We start from the raw sequence: 23054 nt of genomic DNA, 5'->3' as shown, positions 1-23054 counted from the left end.
TTATTTCGAGATAATGGCTTGTAAGATAAATTTTGAGAACCACCCCAAATAACATTTTTTGTGCACAATCACCAACTTGTCATGGCTCCATATTTCTATGGTATGCCTAGAGGTGAATTTCATCTTACCTCTGTATCCTAATATCTCTATAGTTGGTTCTACTGTTGAAGCTCATTAGCTGGCTGCTGCTGTGGTACAGTAGTTTAAACTCAAAAGGAAAGAAGATTGAAAGACACCATGAGTATGTATAATTTCCATTTTGTGCTGTTCCAACTTCTGTTCACAGACTACATAATTATCACTAAGATTCAAACACACTATATAGGTTGCAAATAATACAGAAACTTTCACTTATTGGACCACCAAACTAAACCTGCCAAAAAAAATAAACAAGGGGCAGTATCCCTCCACAACTAATAACATCAAGAGTTGATCATTGCCAGTCATATATATAGCTAAGCAGCTGATGGGCTAGTAATATATAAAGCACTAATATTCGAATCCGAAAAGGCTGCTTCCCTTAATCTGTTTGCTTCAACTGTAGAACCCTGCGCCTTGTGATCCAGTGTGGTGTCATTATAAATGTCCCACCATTTCGTCACTAGCATTTTGATATCCTCTCGATCCATGTGTTCTTCCTTCCCAGTGTATTTCCACGGCTTAGCCCCTGGAGAACAGTAGTGAACTGCTTTCGCCTTGTTCACCTCGATTTTCTCTGGGTGGCGCCATAGCATGGCCAGCAACAGATTGTATGTGTAAGGAATTGGCTTGTACTTGTCTTTAAAGTACATGTTCAGAAAGTCCTACAAAAAGGAAACGGTTGGGACTATGTATAGCTGTTGGAAGTGATGAAAAAAAAAACATATCTTGAACCATCAATTTATAGAAGTTGAACTCTATCATGTTTTCGATGTATTAAGTTTACTATAACCAGATAAAACAGGTTGTTTACTCTGTTCTTCAAGTTACCAGATCTTTTTTGTTAACAAGATTTAATCCGTATAGAAACATAACTTCATATATACCTGTTCAGCAAATTGGGTGGGTGGGGTAACTTTGAGTGTGTTCAAGAGACGAACATAGATGGAGAGATTTGGCTGAAAGACAAACATGCCTGCGTTGAAGTAAACAGACGGCCTTGGCCCCATCTCTTTGGGCCACGGCAGAACCTCAGCACATGGCTCCCCATACATATCGCATATGCAGTCCGCCACCGCATATAAATACTTATCAGGCAGCTCGAATAGATGGTCTATGTTCTCGAAAACTTGCATATCTCCATCCAAGTACACCATCTTACTGTACTCCACAAACTGCAATTCAATACCAAAAAACGATCAATCATCGATAAAAAAAACATTGCAATTATAGTAATTTATTACTTTACCTGCCAAATCCGAAGTTTGGAGTAGTTGAGCACGTAATAAGATCGTGCATACTTATCGGACGATTGCAATGAAGGAGCTAGTGGCTCTATCTCCTTCACTATGCAACCGTGCCTGGTCAATATGATCCTGTGTTCCTCAGGCACATCGGGTAAAATTGCCACAACCAAAGGATACATAGATTTAGCTTTTATCAATCCCTTTGCTAAACCAACCACACCTTTCACATAATCACCATTACCTGCTAAGAAAGTCACATAAGCCCTCCCTAATTCTATATCCGTTGCCTTTTTTGTTCCACTTTCAAGTTCTGGAGCCATTTTATATATCTTTTTGTTTTTGTAATAACAAAATGGTTAATTTGTGTCAACATATATATAGTATATAGTAGTAGTACATGCATGGAACGCGGTTGCATGGACAGTGAGTGAGATACTGTCATACGGAAATGTTTCACCGACCAAAAAACTTGTAACAGATAGCGTTGAGAGTTAACTAATAGTAATATTGTGATGGTAGACAGACACGTGTCGGAGAGCGATGCCACATGCTATGCTACGTGTATTTCTTTGTACATTGACACATGTCATTAATATAAATGGTATTACTACAATTTGTTTTTTCAACTAATAACTACATTAAGGTTTTGTAGTTATGTGTTGTTCTACTTAGTTCCGATCCTATAATAACTATATTTGTCGTGAGTGGTTAATTAAGATTAGACGGTGCACGCAGCCGATATCGAGTTCGTTGAATATATATAGAGAAAACAGTCTATAAACAACGTAGCTGATAGTAAACTCATTATAATTAGAAATAATAATAATTTTATATTATATACTGAAAAAACAAGTGTTTTTTTTTCCGATGAGACAAAGAGAAAGAGCTCATGATACAAATAAGTTGTGTCCAACCTATATAGTATTGATCAGCTGCATGTCGAAAGAAATACACGTTTGGAATTGATATTCTTTTTGAAAGGATATAGTAACTCATAAAAGTAGCGTATATATTGATAATCGGCTGTAGATTATGATTTTAGGAATTCGGCTTCTTCTCATTTTTCCTTCGATCGGGTGATCATGCATTATATTTTATTTTAATACTGATAATTCAAATTTAATAAATTACAATAAGGTTTTAATCATGATAACAAAATAAAATATTTTATCATCATCTTTTTCTATTGCTTCGTTTTTAGAATCATAATGTAAAAGTAGTAAATAACTCGTTGATTAGATGTTCATAATTTATATCAACCTTTGATCAAACAAATTAAATTGCGAAAAAGCTTTGACAAGCATAACATCATTTTGAATTTAAAATTCAATAACAATAATAGCTCAACGCTTATCGTAATATTGTGAAGGATCTACAATTTTTAAAATTTTCATCAAATAATACGTAGAAATACACACAATGTTAACTATTAAATTAAGACAAAATATGGATAGTTTTATAAATACAATTATGATTTGCTAAAGAAATGTCAAAAACATCACACTGATGCTTAATGAGATGGAATCGACTCCTAATAAGATTTGAGCAACCCTCCCCTTTGAGCTAACTTTTGAATGATTTAACTTTTAAACCTAATTTAACATCCCTAAAGTGCAAACTTTTGATAAACTTACAGGATCAAAACTGTTGTATTGATACATAAGGGATTATTTTGATATATTAACAAACAATAAAGGACCCTTTTTGTCATTTTCTTAATTTTTCCTTTTCCCTATTAAACCTTTTAATTTTTTATTTAATTGATAGATATAGGAAGAGAAAGAGAGAGAGAAGAGAGGTGAATTGGTTCCAACTCCATTTCAGAGTAAAGAAAGCAACGTTATGTTGCAATGCATTTTTCTTCTCTCCGATTCTGGGTATCCTTCCCTCCTTCTTCTTCTTCTTAATTTCCGTCAAATTCATATTCATCGTACTCGATAAAGGGGTTCTTTGCCTTTTAATTTGTATTTATTGGGATATTGAATCACTTGGTATTTGATTTGAAGTTTGTTACTAAAGATCTGTGTAATTCAATGTCTCTGTAGGGAGGTAATGCTGGAAAAACAGCTTACTGGACACTGGGTTGATAGGGCAATATGTTCCTGGTTTTGGGATCAGTCAATTGCTCAAGGTGATTCCTTCAAGGTAGGGGCATAAGAGTAATTTGTTCCAATGTTATAGTTAAAGTTGCTAAAAACTCACTGTATAGAGAAATCAAGATCCTTGATCTTGAATTTACATATAATTGTTTTGTGGCTTGACCAAGTTTGAAACTTTTGTTCTGTTTATCTTGAAAAAAGTTTTGGCTTGTTGCAGCATATACCGGTGATTGCTTCACCAACGCATTACCTTTTCCAAGTTAATCGTGAAGGAGTTACCTTCTTGGCTTGCACCCAAGTAGAAATGCCACCTTTAATGGCAATTGAGGTAATACACTTGGTTATTTTATGTTGTTGCTGCTGGATTGATTTCTTCTTAAATAAGATTATGACACAAGATGGGTTTAATGGAATTGTCTTGGAACTATTAAACACCTGACCAGAATATGTTAAGAGAGGTTAGTAGCATGGTGGTTGGATGGCTAAATGGTGATGCCTCTTGTAATTCTTATCAGTTTAAAATTTGAACATCCTAGCATACCGTGACAGTTAAATTGCTTTCAATCTGAACTGAAAGTTTTCTATTTGATTAGTATGTCCAGAGAATATTGAAGGATTTGAGACAAAAACATGGCATTTTTGGCCCTAGGGCTTTGGTTCAGTTAGAAGGATGCAACTTGGATGTGAGTTTGAACCGAGCCACTGAATATGAGCATGGTATGTCGGTCATCAAAAAAATAGGAGCATGGTATGTAAGTGGAAGTAGAATAGTATGGCAGATACTCCCCCAGTTTTGACCTGTGAGCTAACCGGAATTGGACCAGCTAACTCACAGGGGATTTTTGGGTTATCAGAAGAGAAGGACCCTTTAGTGTGCGACTCTCAAGCTAATTTACACTAGTATATTATAGTAATTGGTTATCGAAAGGCAAACAAATTATGGTAGAGCCCCTTCATCCACAATTAATAAATGTATGTTAGACGTGTTTGTCGTAGTAGAGTTCAATACAACCGTATATTTGCTGTCGCCATAGTAGGTATGCCCTTTGTATTTGATAAAATCTGGCATCATAGAGATTCTTGTTTTCTAAGTTTTTCTTTTGATAAGTTATTTCGTCCATTCCTCTGCCATGTTTTGTCGGCTTTGTGGGCTTTTCTTCTTGGTTAAATGGATTAGATCTGTAAGAGTCCAGTCATACTATTGGAAGTCCTTGCACCTGGCAGTTATGATATTTTTATTTTTTTTGATGACAAGAAAAACCCGCAGCCGCTATCCTTTGGGTGCGCACAGGGTAAAACCCCCGCTCCTATGCAATAGCTCGCAAACCACATAGGAGAGGTAACCCGCACTAGGCAAGCCCGGTGCGACAAGCTTGACCCCGAAGGCAAACCCCTTGCTTTCGCTGGCAAGGGGTTTCGAACTTGAGACCTCCAACATGGAAGTCCCTAGCCCAAACCACTGGGCCACCCCGAAGGGTTGGCAGTTATGATTTTACTGCTAACTGATTCATTGAATTGATATGTCAAAGTTCTAGTTCTAGCTATTGTAGTCTTTTGCTGCTAGGTGAACATAGGGAGGCTACTACACTTTGCTTATAACTTTGAAACTCTGTATCATCTCTGCAAATAAGGGCTTTATTGATAATTTGACCATTTAATTTCTAGTTCTTGTGCAGAGTAGCTGATGTCCTGTCAGAATATCTTGGAGGGTTGAATGAAGATTTGATAAAGGATAATTTTGTGATTGTATATGAGGTATTTGACATCTTCAAGCTCTTTTTTTGGAATTGTTTGTGCAAAATATGTTAGGACTTAGGATACTTTTCTTACCCCAAAAAAAAAGGGATTTTGTTAGGAAGCTTGGAATGATGCTAACCAGGCTAAGTTGAAGCTTTTAAAAACCATCAAACTAAGAAGTTGTTAAACAAGCTGTACTTTCAGTTCCATCACAATGTACGGTCAGATTATATAGAGTGATTTGGTTGAATTTCTCAACTCCCTTTTATTCACATGCTATAGTGCAATCACAAATGTTGTCTGTTAACCTATACTACACGTTTCTGTACAGTTTTTGTATTAATTTTTAGTTTTAACCACCCCAAAACCTGTTGCTTTTGGCCGAAATCACCAGTTGACCAACTATCAGTGCAACTGTAGAGCCTGTTACCATGATATTTATTGATGCACAAAAGAGATAGTTCTACTCTTGTGACTCTAGAAACCCCCCGCCAAATTCTGGCTTGTAAAGATCCTAAAATGCTCGCTCATCTCTTTAGGCCAAATACACTAGGTCACTAACATGCTGAACACTGCAAAAAGTTGGCTTTTCTTTTCTTCCAAACCCCCCTATGAGCTATGATGGCCCTACCTGCTGTGAGATGTTCCATTTACTGAAGCTTGAAATATCTGCTAGTTCCTTAAGACTTCAAAGAATAGCTTAATAAAAAATTGCCATGGAACGGAACTCTAAACAGCTGTTGGGTTTAGGTTTCTTCTAAGAACTTCAGCCAAAGTAGAGAGAACTAAAACTTCTGTGGACACAGAATGACGAAGATTTTCCTCCCAAACCGTCTTGTTAAATTTCCTTCGACACACTAATTAGATTCTGGTGGACTTCAAATTGACTATGGCCTTGACATTTGTTTGATGTGCAGCTTTTGGATGAGATGATAGACAATGGTTTCCCTCTTACTACAGAACCTAATATACTAAGGGAAATGATAGCTCCTCCAAATATCATAAGCAAAGTATTGAGTGTTGTCACTGGTAACACTTCCAACATGAGCAACACACTTCCAGGTGCAACAGGATCTTGTGTTCCTTGGAGAAAAACAGACCTGAAGCATTCAAGCAATGAAGTTTATGTTGATTTAGTTGAAGAAATGGATGCAACTATAAATAGGTTTATATCTTACTATCACTTAACCTCCATTGCAGCTCCTTATTTCTCAGTATGTGAGAATCTCTCTATTAATATCTTTAAAATCTTATATTTATCATCAAACTTTTTAGTTTGACATGATGTAACCCATTGTATCACAAAAGGTGAAGGGTAAACATAATGATATGCTACTTTGAAGCAATATTGGGTATACCCTAGAGGTTAAAATCTCACATAAAAACATCTAGAGGTTAAGATTTCAAGAACCAAAGTGTGATCTTAAAAGGATAGTGTGAAAGCTGGCACATGTTAATTTTGAAGGTACACTTTTTTCTTTCTATGTTACCTATGAACTCTTTCCACTATTTCAATTTATATGACATTTTTCTACTAGGGAATATCTCAAAATGTTCCACACTCTTCTATTATTATATTATACCATTTTTGAGGGTTCAAATTCATCTAACCTATCAAATTAACTTTAATGTCATGTTTGTTCTATCAAAGTAAATGTTTAACTAGTTTAGTATTCTATTCTCCATTATGCGTAGAGTTAAAACTATTTCGATATGGAGTCAGCGGGAGCCATAGAGTTATGATCTGCTTCATGGCACATACAAGGCATGCTTTTGTGCACTAGTGCAAATGGCTTCTTCAGGGGAATTCGGCAGCATCCTTGAGAATTGAAGTGTATTATAGTATGCATACACATGTGTATATGTGTGCTTGTCAATGTATATAAGTGACATTTCTTATACTGTTTCGATGAGCATTTCCTTTCTATCAATCTGTTAGATTATAAAAGTGAGCCCCTAGACCATTATATATATAAAAAAGAATTCCCAGACTTCCTCTGAATTTTCAAGAAAGTTGCTAGAAACTGAACTTCTTGAAGACTGCCGTGAAGTAAAATGAAGGAAAAGGAAATCCATTTCTTGTATGTTCTGTGATATTTGCAGGACAAATAAGAGTTTCTTAATTGCTTTTCTGAACAAACTTCTCTTCATATGAAACACACAAATATTGCAAACAAATTTAACTTGCGGCACATTCCTTTCTCTTTTATGGGCAATGAAACTGCACCTAAGGCGGATACTGGAATCTGCCCAGAAGTCCTGACTTTTTCCATGCCACATTCTTCTCTTTGCTGTGACCAAATTGATTTTATTTTCTTCTTCACTGATGATTACGATATTGCCGAATAATGGATTGCTTTTCTACATTGGGGGTTCTAAGTTTGAATACAGTTGACCATTGGAGCATCTTTTTCTTAATTGTTATATGCTTCAACTAGGGTTTACAGGAATAGCCAATTACCTAAAGGCTTCTCATTCTAATTGTTTTATGCTTTTCAGAGATGGGGTTCTGGTGAAATGTGAGATCTGTGGTGAAGTTCAAGTGAATTCTCATCTTTCCGGACTTCCTGATCTTACCCTTTCATTTGCAAATACTTCCATCTTGAATGATGTGAGATTCCATCCTTGTGTTCGGCTACGATCATGGGAATCAAACCAAATTCTGTCTTTTGTTCCTCCTGATGGACAATTCAAGCTCATGAGCTACAGGTTTGTGGTGTTAACTATTGCAGTTGCCTTAACTCATGATCAAAATTTGATGGTTTTGACTTTATGTAAAAAGTACTCTAGTCTTTTGTTTACATTTAGTATGTACTTGTACATCATAGTGTTATCTTCTCTTTATTCCCTCTGATACTGGAACCCATAAAATTAACCCCTTCCTTGCTTGGTAAGGAGGGTGAAACCCAGCAAAAAGTTACCTTTTTGAGGAAATGAAAATATTTATCAATATTGAAACTCCGACTAACTTTCATGCTGCTAACTTGCTCCTTCCAATAACAAAAGTTGAACTGTCAATAAATGCATAACGAAACCTGAACTATTTATAAATGCACTGTATTTTCAGAAGGAAAGGCATGTCTTTTTCCGATAACCACTATTTAATGAGATATATTCACAAGTAGTGGCAGTTGGTCCATTGTTGATGGGGTTATGTACGGATTTTGAAACTACAATGTGCATCCACCAAACATGAAAAACAGGAAATGGCAAATTGTAAACCAAGCACGTGCGTTCACTGTAGGAGTGCATTAGAGAATTCACTTCTTTGCTGCATTCATCTTGTCTAAACTTTTTTTCTCCCTCTCTAAAGTCTAAACTATGCCATGCAGAATAAAGAAGTTGAAGAGCACCCCTATATATGTAAAGCCACAAATTACTTCAGACTCAGGGACATGTCGTATTAGCTTGTTAGTTGGGATACGCAATGATCCTGGGAAGACAATTGATGATATAAACGTTCAATTTCAACTACCCCCTCGTGTTTTATCTGCAGATCTTACATCAAATTATGGAACAGTAAACATCCTTTCCAACAAGGTACGTAGTACTTCCTCTTATCGACAGAGCTTCTGGTAGTTAATCAGAAGTAAATGAATGAAGATACTTTCTACTCTAGTCAGTTCTATCCCTACCGTAAAATGACAGAAACTTCTAAATGGATGTCAAACTTTTTTTTGAGTAAAATCTTTTTCAGTCTGGTTCCAATTTGGAATTATGTGATAGAGGAGGCTTTAATCTGCAAACTTTTCTTGACATGTTGTTTTATTAGTGCAGACATGCACTTGGTCTATTGGTCGGATGCCGAAAGACAAAACTCCTTCAATGACTGGAACATTAGTGTTGGAAACAGGAGTTGAGCGGCTTCATGTATTCCCTACATTTCTTGTGGGATTCAAAATTATGGGTGTTGCACTCTCAGGTTTGAAAATAGAAAAACTTGATTTCAAGAATCTACCTACACGACCTTATAAAGGATTTCGAGCTCTAACCAGGTCTGGGCAATATGAAGTCAGGTCATAATTCAGTTTTTGGAAATTGAACTTTTTAGCTATGATTATAAATGGATTTAAGTACTAATTATTATCACACAAAAACTCATCCATCTTTTACACATTTTTGTCATTGTTGCAAATTATGAGTGGACATGCTGTAAGGGCCATACCATATCCTTTGTGGATAACAACTCTATAATTAAATTAGTGGGTCAGCACTTGTCTATTTTTCTTGAATTTGTTTATTCCCTACGTACGTTGCTTTTGTTCTACAAGTCATTTCTAGGAAGGGACCATATTTCCCACACGTTTTGACTGTATTTCTCTATGAAATGAAAAATAAATGGATCGAAAATTACTTATTTACACGTCACCTATTATTATCTCAAATGACAAATCTCCAAATATTAAATATACTCGTACAAATTGTGACAAGTTATACAATTTGGCTTCTAAAATTGACAGTTTGTGCAAAGTGGAAAATTCCATGGGCAGGTCCTTACGTTTTATCTTTGCTTTTCTTTTCGGATTTTTATTCGTCCATTAACATTATTATTTGGTTAGGTTTCGTGTCGTGAACATTTTCTTTTATAGTAGTTGAGCATTTTTACTTTACTTTTCGAAGATGAAATAACGGTTTTTTTTATTAAAAAAAATGTCTGAGTTGGTTAATTTGTTAGCTGTAAGGTATAAAATTTCCAAATGTATAAACAAATTATGAGTAATTAATTATAGAAGCATACGTCCTTACTAACGGATTAACTAATCCAAATTCAATCGACTTATTAAAGGGAACGCTCCCTACTAATTAAAGAGTTCTTCATGTATCTTTATTAATTAAGTGAAGAAAAATAAAAGAGGAAGTGAAATTTGGAAAAAAAATATTTATTTTAAAATTAAAAATGATATTTGAAAGTTGAATTCGTGTTTGAATATGAATACAAAAATGGAATTGGTTTTAAATTTGTGAGTGATTTAGAGTGAAAACAACTACTTTGAACAAAAATTTTGTCCAAAGAACAACATATGCAATATAATTTTATAAGGATTATAATGTGCATAGATTTTATTCTTACCTTGTAAATTGTAAAGACGAAAAGATTGTTTGCGACAAACTTTTAGCTTTAGCGAAGTATCTCAAAGTTATTTGAAAAAAAATCAAAATGAAAGCGGTAACAATTAATAATGAAATATAACGCTATTTAAAGCATACATAACATACATAGAAAGAACAATAACAACAACCAACTAGTGTGATAAATAAAACATAAATAGATGTTAATAACAATCAACGAAAAAGAAACTAAAAGAATAGTACCTATAAATACTATTTGTAAGAGAGTAGGTACCAATATGATCACCCCTATCATATCCCACAGGAAAATGAGAGAACATATAATTATCAACTTCTACTCCAATTCACGATCTCTAAATCTTTTTATTTAAGGTTATATCCAACTCAAGATGCACCTCGTCCTCTCTATTCATCTCTCCCGACACTTTTTCAGCCTACTTCTATGAACACCCATCATTGTCAACTTTTCACACCTCTTCACTGAGACATCTATGCTTCCCATCTTTATATGCCCCAAATTATCTCAACTTCACTATCCTCATCTTGTCAGATCACTCCACATTATCCCAAATATCTTCATTCCTAGTTTGACATTTCTAAAAAAAAAAATTGAAAATTGTCCTACTGCCTTTCTTTTCCAAAACTAGCAATAGTGACAAGAAACTTTTTCATCCTTTTTTTGGTTTTATTTGTTTCCTTTTTCTAAAATCGTATTTCTAGTGGTCGAAATAGAAAAAAAGAAAAATGAATTTCTTCCATCACAAGGCTGGCGGCTATAAATAACTCTGTACATCTGAAATAGTCATTCCCACTTTTCAAAGATCTTCAAACTTTCCACGAATCATATTTTTTTTCTTTCCCAAAATTGAATCTTATCCCAATTTTTTCTCTTTCCCTCTATATGTTTGCTGATTCAAATATTGTTCATCACAAGAATAATCTATTCATCAAACAATCCATTATTACATCATCAACAAACTTTTTAACTACTTTCTTGCAAACCTTTTATTTGCCAAATTTTGGATAATTTTCAGTATGAAATCAATCAATTTGATTACTATGACGCCTTGTTGTCGAATTTTAATCCCATGTAGAAGCAATTCTTTTCTGGGTCTTCCATTCAAGAAGACCCATAATTTGTCGAATTTCAGGCAAAAATGTGATTTTCATAGCTACCCATCTCGTATTTTGGGCAATGGAAGGATTATCAATCGGACCCAGAAGCTGTTTTGTGTTGTGCGAAATTCATCTTGTGGTCAATCTAGGGTTTTTTCAAGTAATTGTAATGGTATTAACCCGATTGGGGCCTCAAAGAGAGGTTTCCATGTTATTGCTAGTGTTGCATCCGACTTTAGGAATCATTCAACTTCGGTTGAGAAAACCCGTGTTAATAATGACAAGAATTTTGAAAGGATTTATGTTCAAGGAGGTTTGAATGCGAAGAAGCCATTGGGGTTGGAAAATGCTGATTTAGATGAACATGCTGCAACTGGTCAACATGAGAAAGTTGAGAGCGTGAAAGAGGATGAGGAGTCACAGACGGTGAAGGAAGCATGGAGGTTGTTGGAGAATGCTGTTGTTACATATTGTGGGAGCCCTATAGGGACTCTTGCTGCTAATGATCCTAATGATAAATTGCCATTGAATTATGATCAAGTATTTATTAGGGATTTTATTCCATCCGCCCTCGCTTTTTTACTCAAGGGGGAGAAAGAGATTGTTAGAAACTTCCTACTTCACACTCTCCAATTGCAGGTAGTCTTTTGCTTTGAAAAATTACTTGCTTGTGGTATTAAATGTTCTGCTTCTACCAATTGGATATGCTGTTGTGGTAGCTTTAGATTCACATAATTATTAGTATTGTTTATCTCGCCTTTGCCCACTTTCGACAGTAAAACACAGAAAAGGTCTCACATGTACCAGTAGGACTTAGAATTGATAATGCTTTCTGTTTTTTGGAGAGAGTGGTCGGGGACCTGGCTGAACTTTTTGGTTTTTCCTAAATACTCGAGGTAAGTGTGAGATCAGGACTGTATATGATTTGCTTCTCTGAGATTCTTCTTTGAATCCTTATTTGGTGGAGACTGGAGAATCGATCTTTTAAAAAGGAGTTTCATGATTATCTTGTAAATTCAACCATATATCCTTCATCTGGTAGCAATAATAGCATCAGCTATTATAGTATTGTTGTTATGTGATCGCATGATTAGCTACATATATTTCATTGTTTAGATCTTCCATTGATGCATCTTCAGATTTAGTCAAAAACCAATGATTGGGATAAAAACTTTTTTTGTTGTTGGTTGGACACATGTTTGTCCTTCTCATTTTTTCTGTGTTTGAGTAGATATTGGTTTGGGTTATTGATTTAGGGTAAATGAATTGACTACTGTTGGTTTCTGTAATTTAGAGTTGGGAGAAAACTGTGGACTGTTACAGTCCAGGGCAAGGATTGATGCCTGCAAGTTTTAAAGTCAGAACAGTGCCTCTCGATGATAACAAATACGAAGAAGTTCTAGACCCAGATTTTGGGGAGTCAGCTATTGGCCGTGTAGCACCTGTTGACTCAGGTGTGTGTTTACTTTTCATTCCCTTCATTTTATATTAAGTCCCATAATGTCTGGTCATTCACAGGAGAATCCAAACTTATTGTTTATTAACTAATGATTGAACATTTGGGAACTATTAGTTACTTGATCAGTTAAGAAAAAGTTGTCTTAGAAAGAGGAGAACTTTTCTCAGGTTATCACTTATTGTATAAATTACATTAGAACTTTTCCTTGAGAGCAATATACTGTTACATTTGTACACCTTTATAAAAATGGGAAGTGGATGCCAATGTGGACTGGACCAAAATAGAAAATTGGTTGTTGAATGTAAGAAGAGAGTATTAATACTTACCTTTTAAAAAAAATGTAAGAAGTGAGTATCTAGGTTAATTGATTCTAGTCTCCATAAGTGTTTATCACTAGTGAAGAGGTAGTTCGCAGTTATAGTTTATTATTTATTTCTTTTTAGGATGTCCTCTAGAAAAATAAATAACTCAATAATTTCTGAAGAAGGTAAGGAAAGAAAATTGGTCAAGAAAAGAATCATCACAAAAGTTTGTTACTTTAGCTCCACCCGTTAAATAAATATTGAAAGATCTGAAATTGTGACTTTTTCAGGCTTGTGGTGGATTATCTTGTTGAGAGCTTATGGGAAGATCACCGGTGACTATGGATTACAAGAAAGAGTGGATGTACAGACTGGCATAAAGCTGATAATAAACCTGTGTTTATCTGATGGGTTTGATATGTTTCCTTCTTTGCTAGTCACTGATGGTTCCTGCATGATAGATAGGCGGATGGGTATTCATGGACATCCACTTGAGATTCAAGTAAGTTGATACTGCCAATTATCCTTTGAATGTTCAAGTGGCGTAACCGGTTTCTCTTTTTGAGTTTAATATATTTTTCAAGTTCATCTTGTGAGTCTTTCCTTGACCTGGTATGCTGACATTGGTGTATACTTATTTGATAGAAGCCCCTTTTGCTAGGATATTACAGTGAATCAGAATTTGGTGATAGCTGAACTGTATGAACTTTGGAACTTGATCTTTCCTTAACTTCACACTGTAGGAGAGGGTGGCATATTTTTATTCTATGTTGACAAATGTTGGATAGCTAGTCGGAAGGATCCTTCCACCTCCAGTACTGAGGTTAGGTGTTTAGGGGAGTGGCTTACCAAATAAAAAGTAATAGTGTTAATAATTTATTCTATATTTCTGTGTTGCACATATTCAGGGAGTGATCTGAAGTGCTATCATTGTTTTCCTTCTATGATTCTCCCTTTGATCTTTTCTGAGATTGTTTGATGTTGCAGGCATTATTTTACTCAGCACTTAGGTGCTCCCGTGAGCTGCTTTCTTTGGATGAAGGATCCAAGAATTTGGTGAATGCCATAAACAACAGACTTAGTGCATTGTCATTTCACATTAGAGAATATTATTGGGTTGATATGAAAAAGATCAATGAAATATATCGATATAAGACAGAGGAGTATTCCACTGAAGCCACTAACAAATTCAACATCTACCCTGAACAAATCCCTCATTGGTTAATGGACTGGATTCCTGAGGAAGGTGGTTATCTTATTGGCAATTTACAACCTGCCCACATGGACTTTAGATTCTTCACACTTGGAAATCTGTGGTCCATTGTGTCATCTTTGAGTACCCCAAAACAGAATGAGGCTATCCTGAATCTGATTGAAGCAAAGTGGTACGATCTTGTGGGTCTTATGCCCCTTAAGATATGTTACCCAGCTCTGGAGTCTGAAGATTGGCGTATAATCACTGGTAGCGACCCTAAGAACACGTGAGCTCTCTCTCTCTATACATACATATATTTATATAAATGTGTGTGTAGGGTCTTGCTAACCTACTGAGGGTAGCAGATTAGCATTGTACCCCCTTTTAATTTAACTACCCTCAATAGTCATTTAAGAACACAACAATTATCATGGCCTTTTGGTCTTTCGATAAAAAAACTAAACGTGCTTCTTCTTCCCCATCCATCTACCGTCTCTGTTATGATTCTTAGAGAAGGATCGATTCACAAGGCGATATATAAATCAGCTCATTAAAGGGAGGCTGAAACCTTAGAATTCATTAAAAGAGAACTCTGATCTCTTCAGCTCTTCAAAGGGAGACTGAAACTTTAGAGTTCAATGGAAGAGAGAACTCTAATCTCCTGCTTTTTGCTGAATTATGACTTACTGTTTTATTCATCAAAAGCCCCTTTAAATAGGAGTCTTATTACATCAATAGGAAGTCTAATTCTTATGAAAGTAGGAGACCTAAATCCTATTCCAAACTAATAACTATAACTTAACCTAATCCTTATGAAACTCTGAAACTAAACCTTATTCTAGAATAATCAATAAAGCAACTAAAAATATAATTAAATATTTAAATTAATGACTTCCAACGCATTCCTAACATTACTCCCCTCACATTGAAAGAGCTTGTCCTCAAGCTCAAGTTTCGGGGCAATCATCCAGAAAATCTGGATCAGTATCAACTTATCCAATTCCAGCCCTAGCTTGAAGTTGACATTGATAAATTTCGACTCTATTAGTTTGCTGAAGCATGACTAATTTGCCCATCAGGTTGCAACTTTCATGAGGTCCAAATCGCTCAAAATATTGCTCACAATGATGTGCCCAAATTAATGGGTTGTTGATGTTGTTAGAAGTAGGAAAATTCATCTTTGCATAACTTATCAAAGGTGAATTACCACTTGTTGGATGATTCTTTTCGGTTAGTTGAATATGTGGTATATTGCCTTTAGTAGCAGGAATTGTTGATCTACCAGTTGTCTGGGCGCTATATGACACAGGTCTATGGGTTGCTGGTTTTGTGGAGCCAACTCCCAATCTAGACAATTGTTCTTGGATGACTTGGATAATTTTTTTGCTGAGGCGTTGTTCCATTGCTGCAATTTTAGAGTCTATTAGGGTTTCTGTAATGGCACGTTCTTCTCTAAATCTAGAATTGATCTCATCGCCCATTGTGTTAGGCTCTAATACCAAATTGTTATGATTCTTAGAGAAGGATCGATGCACAAGACAATATATAAATCAGCTCATTAAAGGGAGGCTGAAACCTTAGAATTCATTAAAGAGAACTCCGATCTCTTCAGCTCTTCAAAGAGAGACTGAAACCTTAGAGTTCAATGGAAGAGAGAACTCTAATCTCCTGCTTTTTGTTGAATTATGACTTATTGTTTTATTCATCAAAAACCCCTTTAAATAGGAGTCTTATTACATCAATAGGAAGTCTAATTCTTATGAAAGTAGGAGACCTAAATCCTATTCCAAACTAATAACTATAATTTAACCTAATCCTTATGAAACTCTGAAACTAAACCTTATTCTAGAATAATCAATAAAGCAACTAAAAATATAATTAAATATTTAAATTAATGACTTCCAACGCATTCCTAACAGTCTCCTTCTGTGTTAATCTTTTCTCTCTCTCATCCATGAGTCTTCCAAATTTTACAAGATAGCAATGCAACTTCAAGACAACAGAGGAACTCCTTTTTCTTTCATACTGAACTTGTGAGTAATCTCTCTATTTGGGTAACTTCCTGAAAAGAGAATATGAGAAATGATTTTCTTTTTAAAGAAAGGATAAAGTGAAGCTACAGAATTTTTTTGTGAGAAGATGTGTTCCTAGCATATTTTTGTGAGTAGTAAAATGTTCTTGTTAATTGTACATTTATGGTTAAGCCCTTTTTTTTCCTGTTTCTCCAACTTGATTTGAAGATTCTGAAAGTGATCAAGACTGGTTAAGTGGCTGACTACATTCTTGAGTCTTAAACATCACAGAACATATGATTCATAAACACGCCCATCCTCTTCAGTTTCTCCAATTTATTCTTCACAATGAACTTTTTGTGTATTATAAATGGGTATCCTTTCTCTTCCCTAATCAACTTCTAATCTTGAATATTTCTCTTTGTTCATGGTATTTGAGAGCTCAGACCTTGAGAAATACAACAATATACTCAACGTAATCCCACAAGTGGAGTTTGGAGAGGTTAGGATGTACGCAAACCTTAATTGAGGAAGGGGTCTGTAGAAGGCGGGAGATGGGTAATTGTGACTTTAAGTGAAAAGACAAAATAAAGTCCCAGCTATTTAATAGGGCAATAAGGATTGACAGGGTTAGTTTTGGTATATTAGAAGTGGGTGCAATGCTATCCTACTACATGATAGCGAAACCCATTTATATAATGTGTTATCTTTGGGCATTTAAGGAGTCAAAGTTACTAATCTTTCCAAATTGAATGTTGCAGACCTTGGTCATATCATAATGGGGGTTCTTGGCCAACTCTTCTCTGGCAGGTAAGGTCGCATTCTCTTCTCGTGTTGATTGATGATTTTCTCTTAATGATATCTCTTTCTTCCCGCAATCAGAATTTGAAATGATTTTATTTTCCTAACTCATGTAATGATTTTATGTTCATTCCACTGAATTCATTTGATTGATGTCCCTTACATACTATAACTACAATGCAATAATTTCATCTCTCTGCCTGTATTTTTATTGTCTTTGGAGTGCTAGGAGGCTGAGCAGTTACCTGATAAGCTTATAAATGTTTTATCTTTTTTATGAAAATTGCAATTGTCCTGGATAAATAGGTAATTGAAAAGTGATCTTAGTTTTGTCCTAGTAAATTTCAACCGCAGAATTATATGGAAAACTAAATTCTCCATAACCTGTACCCATTCGGCAGACTGAAGAAGCAACTTAAACTTATTGAACGAAAAGAAAGAACCAGATTAGACGTTCTCTTTTGCTCTTGATTTATTTAAGATGATATAGCTGCTGAATTTTAAAGGATGACTGAAATCTATAATGAATATTTATAGATGGATTTGGAAATGTGCCACAAGGCCGTACACATTGACTTTCTCCTATTACTGTCTGTTTCGTAGTTTTCTTCAGTTAGTTGGTTTCTGAATTATTGTTTATGATGATAAAGTAATGTTAGCTAAAGCTACTGTAACAAACATCACTAGCTTGCTCCTACCTTTGCTGTTTTTTGATGTTGCCCTTTCTATCCGTTCAGTTCACACTGGCATGCATCAAGATGAATAGGCTTGACCTGGCTAAAAAGGCAGTTGATTCAGCTGAGAAAAGGCTACGAGTAGATCAGTGGCCTGAATATTATGATACCAGGTATGGTAAATTTACAGGAAAGCAAGCTCGGCTGTACCAAACATGGACTATAGCTGGTTTTCTGACATCCAAAATGCTGTTGGAAAATCCAGAGACGGCTTCCTTGCTATTCTGGGAAGAAGACTATGATCTTCTTGAGATTTGTGTCTGTGCTCTTAAGAAATCTGGAAGGAAAAAGTGCTCACGTGGCGCGGCCAAGTCTCAAATCCTTGTATGAGTTATAACCATCATTCTTTCGGAGTTTTAACTCATTTTACGTGTACAGGAAATAGGTAGGATAAGTGTTTTTGTCTGGAGGGTTTTTTCAACCTCAAGACATAAAGAAAAGAAGACGTAGTTTTTCACACAGCATTATGGAATTACCATTGTTTTTATACACGCCAATCAATTGTAATAGTACATCAACTTAGGAAATGAAGCCAAGTTCATTTAAGGCAGGAATTAGTCTGTATATAAATTATACTACGATGATTGGCATGTTGTATTTGTTTCTTATACTTTGTGTAAGATGCATTGGAGTGAGTTTTTATGTTTCTTTATGATTGATATTTTGTCATTTTTCCTTAAGCTCTTTATATGCTGGAACCTTTAATACATATTGGAAACTTTTATGAGTTCAAACTTTAACAATTTAAGTGGGAAAATCTGTTGCAGTTCATGGAGAAACTTCATGAATGATTCATGGACTTCAAACCTTTATCAGTTCAAATTTTTATGAAGTTAAAACTCCAATAAAAATTTCTTGGAGTTTTTCCGTGTTTTAACTAGGGGGTATTTTTTTTATTAAAAGACAGCTAAACATGAAAGAGTTTTAAAATGCGGGCTAAACTTAACCAACCCTCTAAACTTCTCAATGATCATGTACAAAGTTTGGAATGCCAAACTCAAAATTGCAACTTTTTGCATATCAATGATCAAATGAGACTTAATTAAAAAAAAAAAAAAACCCTCTAAAATATATTCATTTGTTAATTTCTCCTGTTTACTCAAACATCCACTAATTAATTTTTATTTTTTTGATCACTGAAATCACAATTTTAATGTTGGGATGGAGAAGGCCTATTACTTGAGCAAACTTCTCTTTATTTTATTCATTTTGATTGTTAACCTTTATAATTAGAATAATTTAAGTATTAAGTACTGGAGAACACTTTTTTAGCTTCGAACACAGAGAATACCAGTTGCGACTTGTACAAATGAAGCACATTTTTATACATCTATACTGTTATACATTATGAATCGAAGACTTCTACTTTCTGTAAATCGATTTGTGTTAATCTTAAATTTATGTTTAAGCAATGAATGCAAGAAAGCTAGTTTCCCAAACTCATTGTACTCAAATTCCTCAAACTATCAAGAATTCTCTTCTTTGTGCTGCAATCGACCCACCCCATTCAAACCCACCATTTGTACCCAAGCCTCCTTCTATATTAGCAACTGGTCTTCTCAAGTCGTATTTTGAAAGGGGTCTGATTAGAGAAGCACGTACACTGTTCGATGAAATGCCTGAAAGAGATGTTGTTGCTTGGACGACCATGATTTCTGGGTACACTTCATGTAATCTCCATGGACGTGCTTGGATGGTTTTCTGTGAAATGATGAGGTATACGGATGTGCGCCCCAATGAGTTCACGTTATCTAGTACGTTGAAGGCTTGTAAAGGGATCAATTCGTACTCTCATGGAGCTTTGGTTCACGGTTTGGTTCTGAAGCAAGGCATGAGTGGAAGTATTTATGTTTCAAATGCACTCTTGGATGTCTATGCTACGTGTTGTGTTGATATGGATGAAGCATCTGCGGTTTTTCAGGAGATTAGAAACAAAAATGATGTGTCTTGGACTACATTAATCGCGGGATATACTCATCGTGGTGATGGCTATATGGGGCTTAATGTTTTTAGAAGAATGTTATCGGTATGTATTTAGATATTTTCTGGCAAAAGGCCAGTTAATGTATATAGAAAGTAGTGCCACTTTAATCCTCTTGAAATCACATGTTTTAGAAAAAATTGTATTCTAACTTTTCATGCTTTTTTGGTGTGTTTTTGGATGGACAGGAAGAGGGTGAATCAAACCCATTTAGCTTTTCAATAGCAGTCAGAGCTTGTGCCTCGGTCCACTCATGTACATATGGGAAGCAACTTCATGCTGCAATCGCCAAGCATGGATTGGACTTTAATCTACCTGTAATGAATTCTATTTTAGATATGTATTGTAGGTGTAACAGCTTAAATGATGCAAAGCAATGCTTCCATGAAATGACTCAAAGGGATTCAATCACCTGGAACACTTTGATTGCTGGATATGAGAAGTCTGATCCATATGAATCTATCAGCACATACTCGCATATGGAGCTTGAAGGTCTCAGCCCCAATTGCTTCACATTTTCCAGCATTATAGCAGCTGTGGCCAATTTGGCAATTTTGAGTTGTGGAGAGCAGATTCATGGAAGAATCATAAAGAGAGGCCTCGGAGGGAACTTGGAGTTGGACAATGCCTTAATAGACATGTACGCAAAGTCTGGAAATATTGGAAGTGCACGTAGAATTTTTGATAAAATGCCCACGAAAAATCTGGTTTCGTGGACCTCAATGATGATTGGTTACGGAAGCCATGGATATGGAAATGAAGCTGTCGACTTTTTTGAAGAGATGGTTAAATTTAGAGTCAGGCCAGATAGGATAGCATTTGTGGCAGTTTTAAATGCATGTAGTCATGCTGGGCTTGTAGATAAAGGTGTAAGGTATTTTATGTCAATGGTTGGTGATTACAACATAGCTCCAGATCCGGAGATTTTTGGGAGTTTAGTAGATTTGCTAGGACGCGCTGGAAGAGTTGAGGAGGCTTTTAAGTTGATAGAGAGTATGCCATTTGATCCCGATGAATCTGTTTGGGGAACACTCATAGGAGCATGTAAAACACACAATCATCCAGATTTGGGCACGCTGGCCATAAGAAAGGTGTTGGCATTGAAGCCGAAAATTGCAGCAACTTATGTAATTCTGTCAAATATCTATGCAGCTGACGGTAAATGGGGTGACTCTGCAAAAATGAGGAAGTTGATGAGAAGGATGGCTACCAAGAAAGAGGCAGGGAGAAGTTCAGTAGAGATAAAGAATCAGAACTATAGTTTTGTTGCTGGAGATAAAATGGGTTCACATATGGATTGTGTTGATGAAGTTGTAAAAATCCTGGTCGAACATATGAGAGACACACGATATATTCCTGATTTGGACTTCTTTATACATAACTTAGAAGATGGAACTTGAAAAGTAACAGCAATGAGGTACAAAGTGTTTGCTGTTATATATGTTGGCATGGTGATTCATTTTCTTCAGAAGTCACGTTGCATTCTATACAAGAGGGGATTTTTTGAAGAAAGTTGAGGGTGGATAATCAATCAGTTTTTAGTCAATAGTTGATACTGTGAGAAAAGGAACTAGTGGGTTATGTAACCAAGTAAAATCATTCTTTGCCATGACACAGTACATTTGAATTTCATGGAAAGCAATCTCTTGATTATTCTGAACCTTCAGTCTAGGGAATTTTCTGAATTCTAAAATGCTCCTGGAAGATCCAGCTAGGGGACATTGTTATTATGGGAAGATTGAACAACTCTATGATCTTCTTGTAATTCGCTTGTGTTCGTTAGTCATTACCATGTCTGGAAACAAAAACAGTTCGGTGCCAAACATGGACCAGCAGATATGATACATGGACTTCAGTGTATCTTTTGACTTATAAAATGTTTTGGAAGATCCAACATCAGTACATTGTTATTATTTGAGGAATAATATGATCATTTAGAGATTTGTATCTGCTGTCTTTGCTATTCTGGGAGGAAAATATTGAGTATGACCATTCTTTAGGTGGTGAAACACATTCTACTTGTACGTCAAAGTGGTTTTGGATTGTTCCGTAATTCTTGTCTGGAGGCTATTGTGGAATTGCTACTGTTTCTGATCCAGTCAGTTGCAATAGCTCATTGTCTAGGGAAAAGGTGGAGCATCATCCACGACATGCACCAGTCAACATTGTTATGAAGCATCATTGATCAACACCCAGATTGGTGCATAGGTGACATTTGTGTAAAATCATAGGTTGTGGTGAACCAACAAAACAGAACAGATGATCTATGCTAATGTTCAAGGTTGAGAGTTTTGCCTCCAACGGATAGTTTGCTAGTAAGCAGGCAGAGATGTAAAATTTTTACTTCATTTTTCCAGTTGATAAAATACATCATACAACTAGAAAGGGAGCAAAATACAAACATTACAGGCTCAAGGTCATGGAAACCTTCTTTGCTGCTTTGTATCACATTCTCTATCTTATCTACAGAACAAGTCATGATTTTGAGAAATAAGAATGTCATGTTACATGCCAGTTTTACAAGAGTATTGCTTGTATATTTGGCAGTATAATTCCACTGGTAGCCCCAACGCATTTGCTTCCACCATATATGCATAAACTTGTTCATTAACTACTACTGAAATTCTTCAACACACTGCAAAATTAACATAGAAATGCACCCTTATTCTGTATGCTAAAAAATCAACAGCCCATGGTTATCTCTCCTATTCAGTTCAAGGAAATCAGATCTACAACTCCTTGTCCATCGACTGTAAAGATACCTGGAAATTATAACAATGAAACAGGTCAATTCTTCTTCTATTACTGACAAGTGACAACCTATATTCACCTGTTCAGCTTCAAATCTTCAAGAATGGGGTAAATGCTTTGATTAATACATAAATAAGCTGCTTATAGAGAAATCACACAAGCTTCCACTGCACTTTAGGTGGCGGCACCCAACTCTAATTCAACTATTCAAGTGCATTATTAGATACTTAAGACTTATTCCAGTCACTGCAAGGTGATATACTGATATTACTATGTCACAGTGCAGTAACATAGCAAGATTATACAAATACTTGGGTCCTAGAAGAGTGAGTGACCAAAAATTTCAATTTTGACAATGAGCTCCTTGTATGTTATAGTCCAGAATCTAATTCATTAAGATAATCAGATGGCA

At 35.6% G+C, this 23054-nt stretch overlaps 5 protein-coding genes across 8 annotated transcripts in view; 4 read left to right on the top strand and 1 right to left on the bottom strand.

Moving 5' to 3' along the window:
- LOC125815804 (ADP-ribosylation factor 1) overlaps nucleotides 1-23054 on the top strand; it is a 168810-nt gene that overhangs the window by 20528 nt on the left and 125228 nt on the right. The window lies entirely within an intron of this gene.
- On the bottom strand, nucleotides 243-1725 carry LOC125815799 (galactinol synthase 1). The gene is made up of 3 exons (XM_049495353.1): nucleotides 1388-1725; nucleotides 1026-1313; nucleotides 243-803 (listed from the first exon to the last, which is right to left on the bottom strand). Exons 1-3 carry the CDS (start codon nucleotides 1703-1705, stop codon nucleotides 456-458), a joined length of 954 nt encoding a protein of 317 aa, XP_049351310.1. The 5' UTR covers nucleotides 1706-1725; the 3' UTR covers nucleotides 243-455.
- On the top strand, nucleotides 3159-9434 carry LOC125815796 (AP-3 complex subunit mu). Its single transcript, XM_049495351.1, has 8 exons — nucleotides 3159-3262; nucleotides 3431-3530; nucleotides 3702-3812; nucleotides 5150-5239; nucleotides 6139-6386; nucleotides 7721-7930; nucleotides 8554-8761; nucleotides 8999-9434. Exons 1-8 carry the CDS (start codon nucleotides 3228-3230, stop codon nucleotides 9242-9244), a joined length of 1248 nt encoding a protein of 415 aa, XP_049351308.1. The 5' UTR covers nucleotides 3159-3227; the 3' UTR covers nucleotides 9245-9434.
- LOC125815791 (alkaline/neutral invertase A, mitochondrial-like) lies at nucleotides 11143-18552 on the top strand. The gene is made up of 6 exons (XM_049495346.1): nucleotides 11143-12046; nucleotides 12702-12861; nucleotides 13459-13670; nucleotides 14156-14649; nucleotides 17137-17185; nucleotides 17914-18552. Exons 1-6 carry the CDS (start codon nucleotides 11327-11329, stop codon nucleotides 18238-18240), a joined length of 1962 nt encoding a protein of 653 aa, XP_049351303.1. The 5' UTR covers nucleotides 11143-11326; the 3' UTR covers nucleotides 18241-18552.
- Nucleotides 19281-21863, top strand: LOC125815793 (putative pentatricopeptide repeat-containing protein At1g56570). Its single transcript, XM_049495348.1, has 2 exons — nucleotides 19281-19936; nucleotides 20080-21863. Exons 1-2 carry the CDS (start codon nucleotides 19322-19324, stop codon nucleotides 21289-21291), a joined length of 1827 nt encoding a protein of 608 aa, XP_049351305.1. The 5' UTR covers nucleotides 19281-19321; the 3' UTR covers nucleotides 21292-21863.

This window comes from Solanum verrucosum, unplaced genomic scaffold, assembly GCF_900185275.1.
Source record: "Solanum verrucosum unplaced genomic scaffold, falcon-dt-bn FXZP01000261.1, whole genome shotgun sequence".
NCBI classification, from domain to species: domain Eukaryota; kingdom Viridiplantae; phylum Streptophyta; class Magnoliopsida; order Solanales; family Solanaceae; genus Solanum; species Solanum verrucosum.
The sequence above is the reverse complement of the archived record's forward strand: the minus strand, read 5'-3'. Positions and strand labels throughout refer to the sequence as shown.